Raw genomic sequence first — 14,331 nt, 5'->3', positions numbered from 1 at the left:
GTTTTCTTCTCTTTTTTGCTTGCAGGCGACACAATCTCTTTAGCCCCTAGCTCAGATCCCCCCCCCCTCTCTCTCCATGGGAGCTTGACCTCTGACCTCCACCCTTCACCCTCGCTGTGTGCGCTCATCACTGGGCTGTCAGTCAACCACCAGAGACCCTCCCGTCCTGCTGGGCTCTGACGGCTTCAGGTACAGACACCAGCAGAGGGGGGGGGGGGGGTGTGTGTGAAGCTCAATGGCTGAATAAAGTGCGACCGCCACAGCCGGGCTTGTAAAATCCGCTCATGAAATGTTGTTTCTCTTTCACAAAACTCGGTTGCAAGTGAAATGAGCTCGCTCCGAACCAGAAGCACATCAGGAACCCCGCTCACTCTAGGCTTCCTTTAAAGCAGACACTCACAGTAAGCGGAACCTCTGACCTCTCCACCCTCACCGTGACCTCTCACCCCGCCGGGCACGGCTCATCAAGCCACGGACAAGGGGAGGGAGGAAGAAGGAAGGAAAAAAAAAAAAAAAAAAAAGACTTCTCCAATATGGTTCGCTCCAATAAAACGATGAAAATAAACTCAGAATGTGAGGGTGGATTTACTCAATCATGAAAGCATGCATCCTGCCTCATCTAAAAGCCGGCGTTTAAACGGTCCCCGGAGCGGTGGAGTGGAGTTAGCAGCACGGAGCCAGAGGAGACGGAGCGCATTTTAAATATTCAGCAAAAAGCACATTGATTTAAAGATGGCTGGGTTTTATTGGCCGCACAGGGCAGCCTGACTCCGCGCAGGATAAAATGTCCAAACAAGCGCTTCAGGGATTGTCCTGAAGTTATGGAGAAATGGAATTTTTCTATTGATCGACATTAACCTCCATGATTGGAAGATGATCTGCTCACACTACTATACTGTGTTGCTCCAACATGATTAAAACACGCATAAGCGTTTTATTATATATTATATTCTGTCTTTTATGTCCTGATTTCATACTGCTCTGAGTACACTATTCTATTTCTAATTTATTCTTATTTGCCTGTACTCTTTTGTAGATTTATTCCGTTTGGTTTTTTTTAACACTGCTTTTAACCCGAGGAGTTACACTAGTTCGTTTTCTTTTACTCAGTACAGCTTAAATGACAAATAAAAAAAAAAACCTTGAACCTTGACAGACACCCTCTTTCTGAACGTTACCGTGCCGACCAGGATCGTCTGACCATCACCATGTCGGATGATTGTTTGTCTAAAAAGGAAACACAGAGAAACAAGTTCAGAAAAAAAAAGGGTACAACTTTGCCATTTACTGTATGTCTTCTGGCATCATGTCATACCTGCAGCTTTTGGATTGTGTCCAGATTCAACGGTTGTTAAGTGTATTCATTTCGATCCGGTTCTGAGCTTTTCGCGCGCCGGACGGGCTCTTTCAGTGTATCGGGTGTCCGCGGAGGACGAGTCTGTTCCTGTGGCTTACAGGAAGAGACGGCACAGGAGTCACGACGTCTAAGAATATCTGATAAACTGCTGCACCGGGACGCTGTGAGGTGAAGGATTTAAGGCAGGTCGTGCTGCTTCGTGGACCTTTTGACACATGCAGATAAAACCTGGTTTGAAGCAAAAGAGCAAAGGAAACACAGACGTGAACATGGAAGCCTGGGAGAGTGGACTGAGTAGCCCTCCTTCATGACACTGATAAAAATGTGTGTAAATTAAAAAAAAAAAAAAAAATACACAAGTGGTGCAGAACAGTAGGCCCTTATGCTCACTGGCTGCATTCTTGTTCACAGTAACTTTAAACCTCTCAGCTGTTCCTCCAGGGCCTGGAGCTGGAGGCCGGACCCTCACGGAGAGGAGGAGGCGTCCTTGGAGCAGCCAGATGCCTGCGTGTAAAGAGAGACGACGTGCATTTAGATCAGCCTCAGTAATCTCATGGGGTTTTTTTATTTTTTTTTCACTTTACATACATCACTGTCTAGATTTTTTTTTTACTTTAATATTTTATGTATCAGGCAAATACATTGTGTGCTGAGAGACGCTGTAATGAGGAGACTGTGGGAGAAAACCTCAGTACGTAGAGAGAGAACATGCAAACTCCACAGTCAAAAGGCTCCGATGCAAAACACAACACTGTGTAGGATTGTTACGCTGTGGCAGTTAAAGTATGCGGCAGACTGTGCCAATATTAAAACTGAACTTTAGACAAACGTTTGTCTATTACATATTTTATATATATATATATATATATATATATATATATATATATATATATATATATATATATATATATATATATATGTAAGATAAATTGATCAATTAAATGATCTTTTGCTAAAGCAAAAAATGCCAAACACTATGTCGTTCATGCTATAAGGAAACAACAGCCACCTTTAGGACAACCATCCATTTAGATTTTGTCATGTTTCCTTCATTTTAACCTCGTTTAGATGGAAGCCTACAGAGATCCACGAGTTCCAAATGTGGTCTCATACTCAATAATCGGTGTAAGTGTAAATAAACTTCTCAACGTTCCACCGTCAACGTTAAACTCTCTGTGGCGCTGTTCTCTTCAATCTGCTTCTTCTAGTCATGACTAACCTCCTGTTGAAACCACTTTCAGGTCTGACATTTATTTGTAGCACTGCAAAATGATAAAAGGTGAATGTTATATCACTATCATTTAGATGTAACCAACTCTTAAAATCAACATATTTACATTTACATCTTCTACAAGCAGATTAATTCTGACTCAGGCAGCAAAGAGCTATTCTTATAAATATGGAGTGTTTGGAAATGTAAGTAGCAATTATCTGATGTATTAAGGTGTAAAACATAATAAATAATAAACAATCCTCAGTAAAATAATGTACTTTTGCTGCCTTAGTCCACTTTTAATGTACACCAACTGATAACCTGAGCTTCAAATGAATACAAATAGTAATATATAATTGACACTGTAATTATATAAACTATAACAAATAAATCTTTGAATAAATAAAGATGAATCACAGAAAAGTTACAATATTTGATTTGAATATTTGCTGTTTTAGTCTTTATAATTCCACTTGAAAATCGTGAACAAGTAATACTACGAGTATTTTATAAGGCCTGATGTTGTAACTTGTTTTTTTTTTTTTAACAACTTACTTTTAAATATACTTATTGATAAAAGTGTGTTTTTTGGTCTGATCCACATAATAATCCTCACCATTAAAAATAAATAAATAATAATAATGCTTGAACCTTTTGAGTTTGGAAATAAAACTAACTAAATAATAATAATAATAATAATAATAATAATAATAATAATAATAATAATAATAATAATAATAATAATAATAATAATAAAAATAATAAACTATCAATGTATTTGTTTTAAGCTGTTTGTCAAAGTGAAAATGTCCACATCCCTGTAATGCAGTGTTTCAACAACAGGGGGCGACATTTAACGTCAAATGATCAAACCAGACTTGAGCAAAGTGAACCTGACCTGAGATGAAGTGTGGTGTTCAGACTTCTGTCATGAAGTCCAGAACACCACACAAGTCACTCACATCTCTGCTCTTATACAGGGGGGAAAAAAGCGAATATACTGTTTTGAGAGTCCAAAAAAAAGATTAAACGAAGAGCTGACGGGAAGGAAGAAGTGAAAAGAAAAAAAAAAAAGAAAAAGGAAATTGGAGCATGACAGTTTCGATGGGCCCACATCAATGTGAGCTCACACTCGTCCTGAGCTCGGAGTGACACAGTACCGGGGCTGTGAAAGTGCGTCTCTCCGGTGTGGTGCAGCGTTTCTCTGTATCGTGGAGGATGTGGTGGAGGATGTCACCGTGCAGTAACTCCAACAGCTACACACACACACGTGTGTGTGTGTGTGTGTGTGTGTGTGTGTGAGAGTGAGTGCAGTTGGGCCGTGGTTGTATGTGGAGCACGTCGCAGGCTGCACACACAGGTTTCTACGAAAGCAGGCGTAGGGTGTAGGGGTGGTGGGGGGGGGTTGTGGCCCAGGTGAGAGAGCTGCTGTGGTCTTTGAACCTCCACCACTGTGCATGCAGCGCCTGGAGGCCGGGTGTGTCGCTGTCCGGAGCGCGCACATGCACGGTGACCTCCGACAAGGTCGGAGGGAGGGATCAGGAGCCAAGCGGAAGTTTAGCAGGACGGACCGGATGAAGAACGGAGGACGTGTCGCTTTTCTATCGTTCGCACGGAAAGTCGGTGTTTGAATTGTGAGCGACGGGCAGGCGAATCGGTGAGAGGTTGAAGCAGACAAGACGGACCAAAGGTTCCAACATTTGCAACAAGCTGAGCTAATATGAATGACGTTTCCATACGTTCCTGCTCTTGCGGGTCAAGATAATGATCAAGATGGAGCCCGACTGCCCGGGGTTGTATTGAAAAATGGATTGTGTGACAACATCACATTATAACTGGATGGCAACGGGCCAAAAATCAGGGGGGAACTGCAGAGGCACCTGCCAAGAAAAAAACAAAAAAACAAAAACACATGTGGCGTTGTTGTTCCTAATTCAAATTGGGCCTCGGGAACAGGACTGTGAAGTGAAAGGAACAATTCCAGGAGCACAAAGACATAAACCTCACAAAGTATTTTTCTCACAAGTGCCGTCATAATCTAACCCCCCCCCCCCCCCCCCCCCCCATGACATAATAGAAGCTCCCTCATCCCTCCAGCAGCTCTTCCTCTTCCTACTGAAACATGTGAGTGTGTTCAGGCCAGCCGGCTCTGACGTCACGGGAGAAAGTCAATGGACGAGTCTTATGTGTGGCTGAACGAGCAGCAGCACTGCACACAAAGTGCTTTTATTTAGGAGGGATAAATGTAAGACTGAGTGTGTGTGTGTGTGTGTCCACTTACCCGCAGAGGATTGTGTAAACCCAGATAAAGGAGGACATACAGGAGGACTTCCGCTCTGCAACAAATCAAATTGAAATGACTGAATTGAATCTGGAGTGAATGAATGGATGAGACCACCTGTCTTTTGGACAGTGTGTAATTAAAAGTGTGAATGAATGAAAGTCAAAGTCAAATTTGGCCAAATTAAAAACATCTTTATATTAAAAAAAAAAAAGAGAGAAGGGTGATGCAAACATTCCCTGGAGGTCATTCAATGTGCACGAGTGACGTAAAAATAACCGTTAAAACACCAAAACGCAAGAGGAATGATCACATTACCTTAGAGTCCACAAAGAGGCAAAAGTACCAGAAGCAGAAAACAACAAGACATAAAATGACCACGAATTAACATAAACTGTTTGTGATTGTGTTATTTTATTTTGAATTTTCGTTTGTTTGTTTGTTTGTTTTTAACTATGCAGGCTGAAGCCAAACATGCAAACTGCAGAGAAAGGCCTCAAGTCTGGACCTTTTACAAATAAAAAAAACACAAGTACAAAGACCGAAGAAAAACTCATCAATAAACAATAAACAACAAAAGACCACAAGAGGACAAACAAAAACTCATATTTATCACATCACAAAAAAAACAAACAAAAAAAACATGAAATGCGCTAAACTACTTGTTAACTAGAGCTGTTTGCTTCAGACATGTTTTTATTTACTTTGGAACTTCAATAATAATCAACCACCTACAACCTCGTGTTAGCATTAAGCTAAGCTAACCTTATGAAACACGTTTTTAAATCACTTTGTCAACGAATTATACTTCAAAAAGCTTCTTTACTACTTGTTCTAACGCTGACCTTTGGTTGTTTTGTTGTAATTAGTGAAGGTAAATGTAGTAGTTTGAAGCAAATCTGCACTTTATTTAAAAACATTTTTTTAAAGCTTTAAAGCCACAGCCTTACCTGCACCAGCCTCAGTTTTCTCCACCAGCAGCAGCCTGCAGGGTGAAAGTTGCTCTGTGGGGTAATAAACATGTAGTTCAGGGGCCTGAAACCACCTCTGGGGCCACATGTGGCTCCTCAGCCTCCAATGTTGTTCAAGACAGACTCAGAAGTCGCCATAGGAAGGTCTTGTTTACATTGTTGTTTATTTACCTCAGGTTTTGTTGAAAAGACATTGTATAAAAATCATCCCATACTTGGGACTTCCAGAGTTTTGGTTATTTAAATGATTATTTCTCGATTAGGATGCGCAGTGGCCCACTGGAAACCAGATGTGGCTCCTGAAACGCCAGTCCTCAAGTTGCTGGAAAAGTTTTAAATAGTTTATCCGCACAGGGCAGCAACTGCAGTTTTTTCCACATTATCCACATTATTATTAAAAAAAACAACTTTAAAATACCTTGTCTTTATATGAAGATTAAAACTGGATTCAATTAATCCTCATTACATTTATTCTAACACTGATTTGTAAGCGTAAAGGAACGATCATGCTGGGACAAGGCAGCCCCCCCTTAACCCACTTGCCTTCTATTTTATAGACGAGAGAATAAACTGGCAAGCCACCATGTGTGTTAACGACAAGCGTCAAGGATGAAATTAAAATAATGCAGAGTTCGCAACAAATTACAAAGTAATCATGGCATGTTTTTTGTTTTGTTTTAATCATCAGTTGGTGTTATATGATTAGAATCACGGTTGCAATCATGAACAAATGTGAGTCGCCTCCGTTGTTCATCGCCTCAGAGTTTAAATGTCAGAACTGTTGAAGAAACCCGAGTCGTGTTGAGGTGTCCTTTTAATATTCTCTGTAATTAACTGTTAAAAAAATACCAAGCGTCGCTCCTATAGGACTGCCGGCTTGACTAGACAAGCGAGCCAAAGGTTAATCTGTTTGTTTACAAACAAGCCGGTAATAAAAGACCACCGCCACGTTCATTCATGAATATGGATGCAGGGAAAGAGAAGCAGACGCAAACAAACACCGACAATCATACTGGGTTTTAAACTGGTTTTAATTAACCCTGATTACAGCTTAATTACAAGTTTTGAAAAAACAAAACAAAAACAAAAAAACAAAAAAAACACGATAGAAGTGGAGAAATTCAATGTTACATCATGGTATTAAGTCTCATCTCTTCATCTGAGTGTTACGTAAGCGCTCGGGGAGAAGAGGTGAAAGAAGAGAGACTAAAAAGAGGGAGACGATAGACCTTTACACAGTAAAACAATACACATCTGTTTCTCATTTTAAAATAATACAACACCCCTCCCCACCCCCACCCCCACCCCCACCCTCCCCCCAAAAATATACAGGAGCAAAGAGAGAAAGAAAATAACAGTATAAAATTAAAATTACAGGACAAAAAAAAGAAAGAAAAAGGATAAAATCATTCCTCCTGTGCCCCCAAATACAATCCCACGCTGTTGCCTGTCCCTCTCTATTCCAGATGTTTGTTTTTTTTCTCCGTCAGCATCAAAATGAATATTAAACTTTTTTTTTTTGTTGCTTTTTATTTTAATTTTTTTTAAAGTTATATTACATTTGTAAAAACTAAAGACAGAAAAGGGAGTGTCTGGTTCAGGGACTAGAAGGTTGAAAACAGGGAATGGAGTCTGGGGGGGTGGTGTTCATCCAAAGTGATGTACACGACATTAAAAAGCAACAGCTAACAGAGCCATGGAATAAAAAATAATGCCAGGTGGAGAGGTAAATAAAATTGAAAAAAAGAATCCAGATGAGAACAATGATGACGACAACGATAATCAGGAGATATTTACTGACTCCAGGAGGGGAAAAAAAATTAAAAGCATGGTATCTTTTGATAGCGAAATGTCATTTTTTGTGCTCGTTGTCGACGCCCGAAACATGATTGGCGCCAAACCCTGGGTTTTAAACAACAACAACAAAAAGTTTCCCCCCCCTGTAATATCGTGACTTGAGACGACGCCAGAAACAAAGTGAAGGGAAAAAACTGGAGCCGGTGTAATGTGTAAGACCTTAACAGAAAAAAAAAAAAAGACCTAAAGTATGACAAGACATCCTGTTGGATCAATTTGAAGTTCGCGAGCTCGCTGGCGGGTCTCAGGTAACCCAGTCCTGTAATCCCGCTTCCCACCACAAGAGGGTGTCGTGAGTCTTTCTCAGATCAGGCGTGTGTGTGCCTGGTACAGTAGAGGACGCACTTATCAACACGTGTTGATGGAACTGGCTGACGATATAAATGAGAGAGAGAGAGAGAGAGAGCGAGAGAGAGAGAGAGAGAGATTCCTGTCTTCTATGCGATATGAGCTGTAAGGCAGCTGTTCCGTCGGGGTTCAGACACGGGACCTGGTGAAAGCGAGCGAGTGGCTGCGTGCCGCGACACGCCGGGGTCTAATGAGGGAATTCGATCAGCGACGCTGAAACGCAGACCGCCTCCAGGGCCGTCGATCTCACAGTTCGCCGCTATAGATCCGCTGAGGACGGGCCAATCGGACGCCGGCGTGGCCCCGGGGGCCGCCGAGTCGAACGCAGAGATCGTAAAACTCGTCGCAGCGAACCCGCTCGGAGGATTTCGTGCGAGCGAGCGAGCGAGCGAACGTGCATAGATTGGAGGAGAGGGCGTTTCAGGACACAGCACCCGGACGCTTCCAGAATAAAACACAGTAATGATTAACCCGTTCGCCCGTCTCGTCTGCCCCGCCGTCTGAGCCGCGGTGAACTTTAGAGCGTTTCCACTGACTGGCCCGACTGAAAGGGTGGGATTAACTTCACTAACGACCCATGAGCCAATTCCGGGGACAGCCCGGAGAGGTGGCCTGGAGGCCAGGACGGCTCAGAGCAGAGACAGCCGAGCCGAGCCGAGCCGAGCCGAGCCCGGACAGACTGTAAACAGGAAAGAGCGGAGAGCTGCACGCTGAAAAAGGGGCGAGCTACGACAAATGAAGTGGACAGCAGAGCGAACCACACGTCTGAATCACCAGCAGTCTGCTCCACGTCCCGATTCCTCTCATCCTGATAGACTGGCCTGCCGTGTTTCTCACTACGACACAAATGTACAAGGAACAGAGAAAGAAAGAAAGAAAAAGAAAGAAAGAAAGAAAAGAAGTCCCCGGACCCCTTCCGACACGTGTTTACCACTCAAAATAATCCATTGAGGAAAAAAATCCCGAATCAATCACGTCATTAAAATGCTATGGTTTCTTTTAAAATGTAACTTTTCTTCAATAATTTCATTTATAATATATAAAGATAAAGTCTGTATGTGTGTTATTAGAGCTCAGCGTGCTCTTTTTTTTTTTTTTTTACATGCTATAAAAACAAGGCATAAAGAGGCAGTGTTTGTGTGTGTGTGTGTGTGTGTGTGTGTGTGTGTTTGCTGGTTTAGTTTAACACTATCTATGATTGTTAGACGAGCTTTCGCTGGTGAAGGAGGATTCTGTGCTGCTGAGACTAGAGGGAAACGATTTTCAGTGTACAAGCCGTGTTAGCTGAGCTGGGGTGAGCCGACTATTGCCCCCCCCACCCCCCTCCCCATTTCACTCTTCCCGGCAAATCTCTCCTCCCCCTCATGGTCCCTCTCAGCAACTCTTCTTCTTCATCCTCCTCGTTTCCTCTCGTCACATCTCCCTGGGTTTAAAAATAATTCCCGTGTGTTGATGTTTCAACAGGTGGTCCGCAAGAAAGAGAGGGGAAGGACAGGAGAGACAGACTGAAGGGTGTGTGAAAGTCAAAGGCTCTGAGAGGACAGTGCACCAGAGAGTCAGACAGTCTGTGTATACGCCAGTCGGTACGGTCTGGAGTTTGCAGTGCTTTAGTCCCATTCACTGTTTCTTTTTTGTTTTCAGTTCTTACGTTTGTGTCCGTGTGCATGGATCCAATAAACATACAGCAAGAGGCTTCCCTGAGTGGAGTGGGCCAGGTTTAAGAGTCCGTCAGTTAAAACACCCAACTGCCCCACCGTTCAGTCCGAGACAAGGCCCCCCCCTGCCCACGAGGGATTGATGAGATCCAGGCTTCACTCCCGAGCGGCTCTCCTCCTCCCGCTGCTCGCCGCCTGGCTATCAGTACAGGCACTTAAAAGTCCCGTCTTCTTGGGGGGGAGGGTTAGAAGAGAAAGTTGGCGTGCGAGTCGTCGTCGTCGTCCTGGGCGTGTCTCCTGAGGAGAGTGCTGACTGGCTGCGGGGTGGCGGGCCTGGCGGTGGGGGAGGTGCTACTGGGGCGGGGTCGTCCAGAGCGTCACCGGCCAGGCGGGAGGTGAGCGGCGGGGTCGGTGACTTTCAGCCCCGTTACAGTTCGCTGTGCCTGGGGAGGGGGGGGGGGAGGACGACACTGGTGTTTGAGTTTGAGCTCTTCGTTGAGGTGTGTTTGCGTGTTGGACTGCGCTCTCGGGGTCGCTGCAGGTCTTGGGGAGTCTGGCTCATCAGTGCGGGGAGCGGGACGGCGGAGGAACCGTGTACAGACGCCGGTGCCGCCGCCTCCTGTGCTGCTGCGGCAGTAGTGTGGGAGCTGGAGCTCTGATCAGCAGTCTTTATTCTCCAGGGAGAGCTGTGCCGTGGCGCGGTGCAGCTCGGCGCTCACCTTCCGGTGCGAGGCCCGCGGCGTCGCCAAGGAGCCTTCGTAAGCCAGCGGCGGGGGGCTGTCCCCCTCCCCGCTGCCGGTCCCGTCTTCCTCCGTCTCCATCCGCCCGTTGCTTTCCCGCCCCTCTTGCGGACGCACCTTCTTGTCGTCGGACTCCTCCTGCGAGGCCTCCATGCGCTGGTCTTCGCTCCAGCGCCGCTTGAAGCGCAGCTTGAGGGGGATGCACTTGGTCGGGGGAGGCGCTGCCGAAGCGGTCTGAGCCGGGGGGGTGTGGCTCTCCCCGGGCTCCACCGGTTCAGTCTTGAGGGTGGGCAGCGCCCGGTGAGCGTTGGAGTGTATGTGCTGCGAGGTGAAGAAAGGCATCAGGCCGGGGGGCGGGGGAGCCGGCGCCTTGAAGACGTCCTCGTCCAGGTCCTCGTCGGGGTGGGCCTGGTGCTGGCCCGAGGCCGCGCCATTCACGGCGTGGTGGTGGCGATGATGGTGGTGGTGGTGGTGGTGGTTGTGGCGGTGGTCCGGCGCTCGGGAGTGCCGAGGGGAGAAGAGCTCAAACGCGTCTCTTTCGTCCGGGTCTTCATCACTGATGTCGGTCACCTCCACCTCTTCCTCGGACTCGATGTCGGAGATGGGCTCCACCTGGACAGAGACGCGAGGGAGACGTCATCGACTGTGAACTACTGAAATCTTTAACCCATCAACGACACTGAAGCCTGCTTATGGACCACGAGACAGAAGGTGTAAATACACCCGAAGCCTTTCTGATGGTTTTATATGGATTTGAAAGCGTCGCCAATGAGAACAACCTGAAGTAATGCTGTTCGTTCTATAAGCCGCTGTCCAATATTGACTGAGATATGTTCGGTTATGAAAGCATCTTCAAATACCTTCAAGACCAAGGATTCAGTGCAGAACAATTCACAAAATAAAAGCGATCCATTCCAACAGCACGTCGCTGTGGTTGGTTTATAAATGTGTTTACCTTTATCTTGGGGAGTCCCGCACTGTTGAGGGACTGCGTCGACGACGACGCAGAGATGACGCCCGAGCCGCCGGCCGAGCTCAGGTCGCTGCCGAACGACAGCGAGGAGCCGAGGCCCGAGGTGGAGGACATGGACCCGGACCCCGAGCCCGAAGACAGCGAGCTCTGCCTGGCTTTACCCTGGCCCTGGCCCTCCCGCTGCTTCCTGCCCAGCGGGGGCGGCTGCAGCTTGAACTTGAAGGGGGACATGTGCGGGGGCTCCTCGCCGAGGTGGAGGGGGTGATGCATGGGGTGGGAGTGGGGGTGGGGGTGGGGGTGGGCGGAGTGAGGGGGGTGCGGGTGGTGGTGGGCGGAGTGGGCCAAGGTCGGGTGGTGGTGGTGCCGGTCCCCGCCCCTCTCTCCTCCTCCGGCGGCGGCGCGCTCCGCCCTCTCGGCCGCCCCCCTCTCCGCGGCCAGCGCGGCCTTGTCGGCGGCCAGCCGGTGGGGCTGGGGGATGACGATGTTGGGGTACTGGAGGAAGGCCCGGGGGCTGAGGCCGTAGTTGTACACCGACTGGGTGTGTGCCTGCAGGTAGCGCTTCATGTCCTCGGGGTTGAAGGAGAAGTGGGAGCCCAGCATGGGCGACAGGGTGGGGGAGGGGGTGTAGGGGAGGTGGGACGTGGGCGTCATGGAGAGGGCCGGGGACAGTGGGGGGGCCAATAGGCTGGCTCCTCCGGGGCCCGGCAGCGGGGACACGGGGAAGGGGGACAGGGGCTCTGGGTGGATGCGGTGTCCCGCGGGGCCGCGGGAGCCTGGGTGGCCCGCCGGGTTCCCCGGCCCGCCGTACATACGGAAGAGCGTTTCGTGGGACAGGCGGGGATGGATGATACTCCTGTAGCCTCCTCCGCCTCCTCCCCCTCCCCCGCCCCTCTCCCCCCTCTCCTCCCCGGCTCCCGCGTTGCCCTCCTCGATCTCGGAGTTGACCGAGGTGCCGTCGCTGCAGTCGCTGACGGAGCCCCGGGCCATCCGCCTCGCCACGGAGCTGAACATCCCGCCGGGGCTGCGCAGGTCCTCGTTGGGGGAGAGGACCTCAGAGGGGGTGGAGGGGGGGAAGCGGAAGTGGGTGTCTGCGCCGGTGGGGACGGGAGGGGCGCTCTGAGGGACGCTGCTTCCTGTAGATGTCATGAGAGAGAGGGGGGGGGGGGGAGGAACAATGAGAACTTAAACTGTTTCCCTGTATAATCCGGTGTAATCACGCTCAGCCACTGTGTGATTAAGAGACGTAAGACACGCAAAAAGAGAATAGACTGACCAGGCTTACCAGTGGAGCCCATGTCGATGAAGGGGTAGTTGACCAGGACCAGTTTGTTGAAATTGAACTTGTACGTGAACCTCTTGCCTTTGGTCTTATGGAGGATCCTCTTGTTGTAGTAGTATCTGGAAAAACAAACGCGAACCGGCGTAAATATGGCAGTAAAACAGGCACAGTGCTGACACAAGTATCTATTTCTCAACTGCACATTGAGCTTTGTGCGATTAACGTAAGCCGCAAAAAATATCTAAGGGGCGTTTAACGCCAGGCAACTTTCGGACTGTAAAATGCAATTTGGCAAAACATGTAACAGAAACATATTTGCAAATACAGAGATTACTATAACTATATAAAAGTATTTCGAAAACATCCAGATGTATCTAAAGCCATAAGAGGAGAGTAACGCCCTATAAAAAGTAGAATATGGTGAAAAAAAAAAATAATGTAAGAATAAAAAGTTAAAAACTACGTAGAATTTGGGGAACGACACAGATAAGGAGGAAATAACGCTAAAATAAATGTCAAACATATAGAAGGAGATGATGTAAGTAGGCAGACATTCAGAATAAAAAGGCCAGTTTCAAATTTTCCATTTAAAAACATAAACATCACCAGCTGGTCTCAGACCAACAACAACTTTTTTTTGTTTGACTTTTAGAATAAAAGGGGAAAAAAAACTTTCTAAAGAATCCGAACCAAATCCAACGCGGCCACGCTTCAGGATGGGCACGCCGCTGATTAAAAAAAGGTGGTTGTTTATTTTGTACGCCATCGAGAAATATAAGCGCGAGGAATTTGTTGACATCACTGAAGCTTCCAATTTAAAAAGGAGGACTTCACGTTTCGTTCCCAACGTTATTGCGGCCCGCGCACACAGGAGCACACGTTCTAATAAGCACGAGTCTTTCATGCCTCCACCCGTCATAATAGATATTAGAAAGTGTTGTATGACATTTGCACAAAGCAGACACAGAAAGGGGAAGGGTGGAGGAGGAGGAGGAGGAGGAGGAGGAGACAGGGAAGGAGAATAGATAAATGAGAAAGAGAGGATGGAGTGAGCAACACGGGGATGTTCTGTGTGGCGTTAAAGCAAACGACCCTGAACACGGTGGTCAGACGTGATGTTGTTTTGAGCCGCAGTGGACGGTGGAAGCAGCGGGGCCGTGTGGGGCGTTTTATATATTTCTTTGATAAACTTAAACGCGTGTGAATTTTAGAAGAAATAAAAAAAAAAAAAAAGTGTCTTTTTCAGTTCCGATGTCAGACAAGTGTGATACACGGAGACATATTTAGTCTTTCGTTTCGCATGACGGACCTATCTCTTTATGTAACAGCAAAGCAAAGCCACCAATAATTCAGCCCATCTTTATCTGTTTATGTAATGGCCATTCTCTCCTTTTTTTTTTTTCTTTCTCTACGCTTTCTCTCTCCCATGGCTCCTGCCCACATTACAAGGCTCCATTTTTATTAACCTTTGTCCAGCTACAGCTCTTTATGTAACATCTCCGCTTTCTTCCCCAGATTCACATCCACTTTATGTAACCTCTAGATCTCTGACTGCCAGCCCTCGTACACCGAGCGGAGAAAGAGGAGGAGATGAAGAGTGAGGAAAGAAGAATAAATAAAGACATAAAAAAATATATATATTTTGTCCGTCGGGGAG

At 46.8% G+C, this 14,331-nt stretch overlaps 1 protein-coding gene across 2 annotated transcripts in view; it reads right to left on the bottom strand.

The window, feature by feature from the left end:
- Nucleotides 1-7,133: 7,133 nt before the first annotated feature.
- The window catches only part of erfl3 (Ets2 repressor factor like 3), a 49,580-nt gene continuing 42,382 nt past the window's right edge, over nucleotides 7,134-14,331 (bottom strand). Inside the window, exons 3-5 of one of the 2 annotated variants that reach the window (XM_080500766.1) lie at nucleotides 12,669-12,793; nucleotides 11,378-12,528; nucleotides 7,134-11,034 (exon numbers count right to left, since the gene is read on the bottom strand). In XM_080500766.1, coding sequence (XP_080356892.1) covers nucleotides 10,342-11,034; nucleotides 11,378-12,528; nucleotides 12,669-12,793 — 1,969 coding nt within the window. In that variant the 3' untranslated portion in view covers nucleotides 7,134-10,341. The remainder of the gene's footprint in view (nucleotides 11,035-11,377; nucleotides 12,529-12,668; nucleotides 12,794-14,331) is intronic. The other variant, XM_080500767.1, reaches the window with a different exon arrangement.

Source organism: Blennius ocellaris (assembly GCF_963422515.1).
Source record: "Blennius ocellaris genome assembly, chromosome: 8".
NCBI classification, from domain to species: Eukaryota; Metazoa; Chordata; class Actinopteri; order Blenniiformes; family Blenniidae; genus Blennius; species Blennius ocellaris.
The sequence above is the reverse complement of the archived record's forward strand: the minus strand, read 5'-3'. Positions and strand labels throughout refer to the sequence as shown.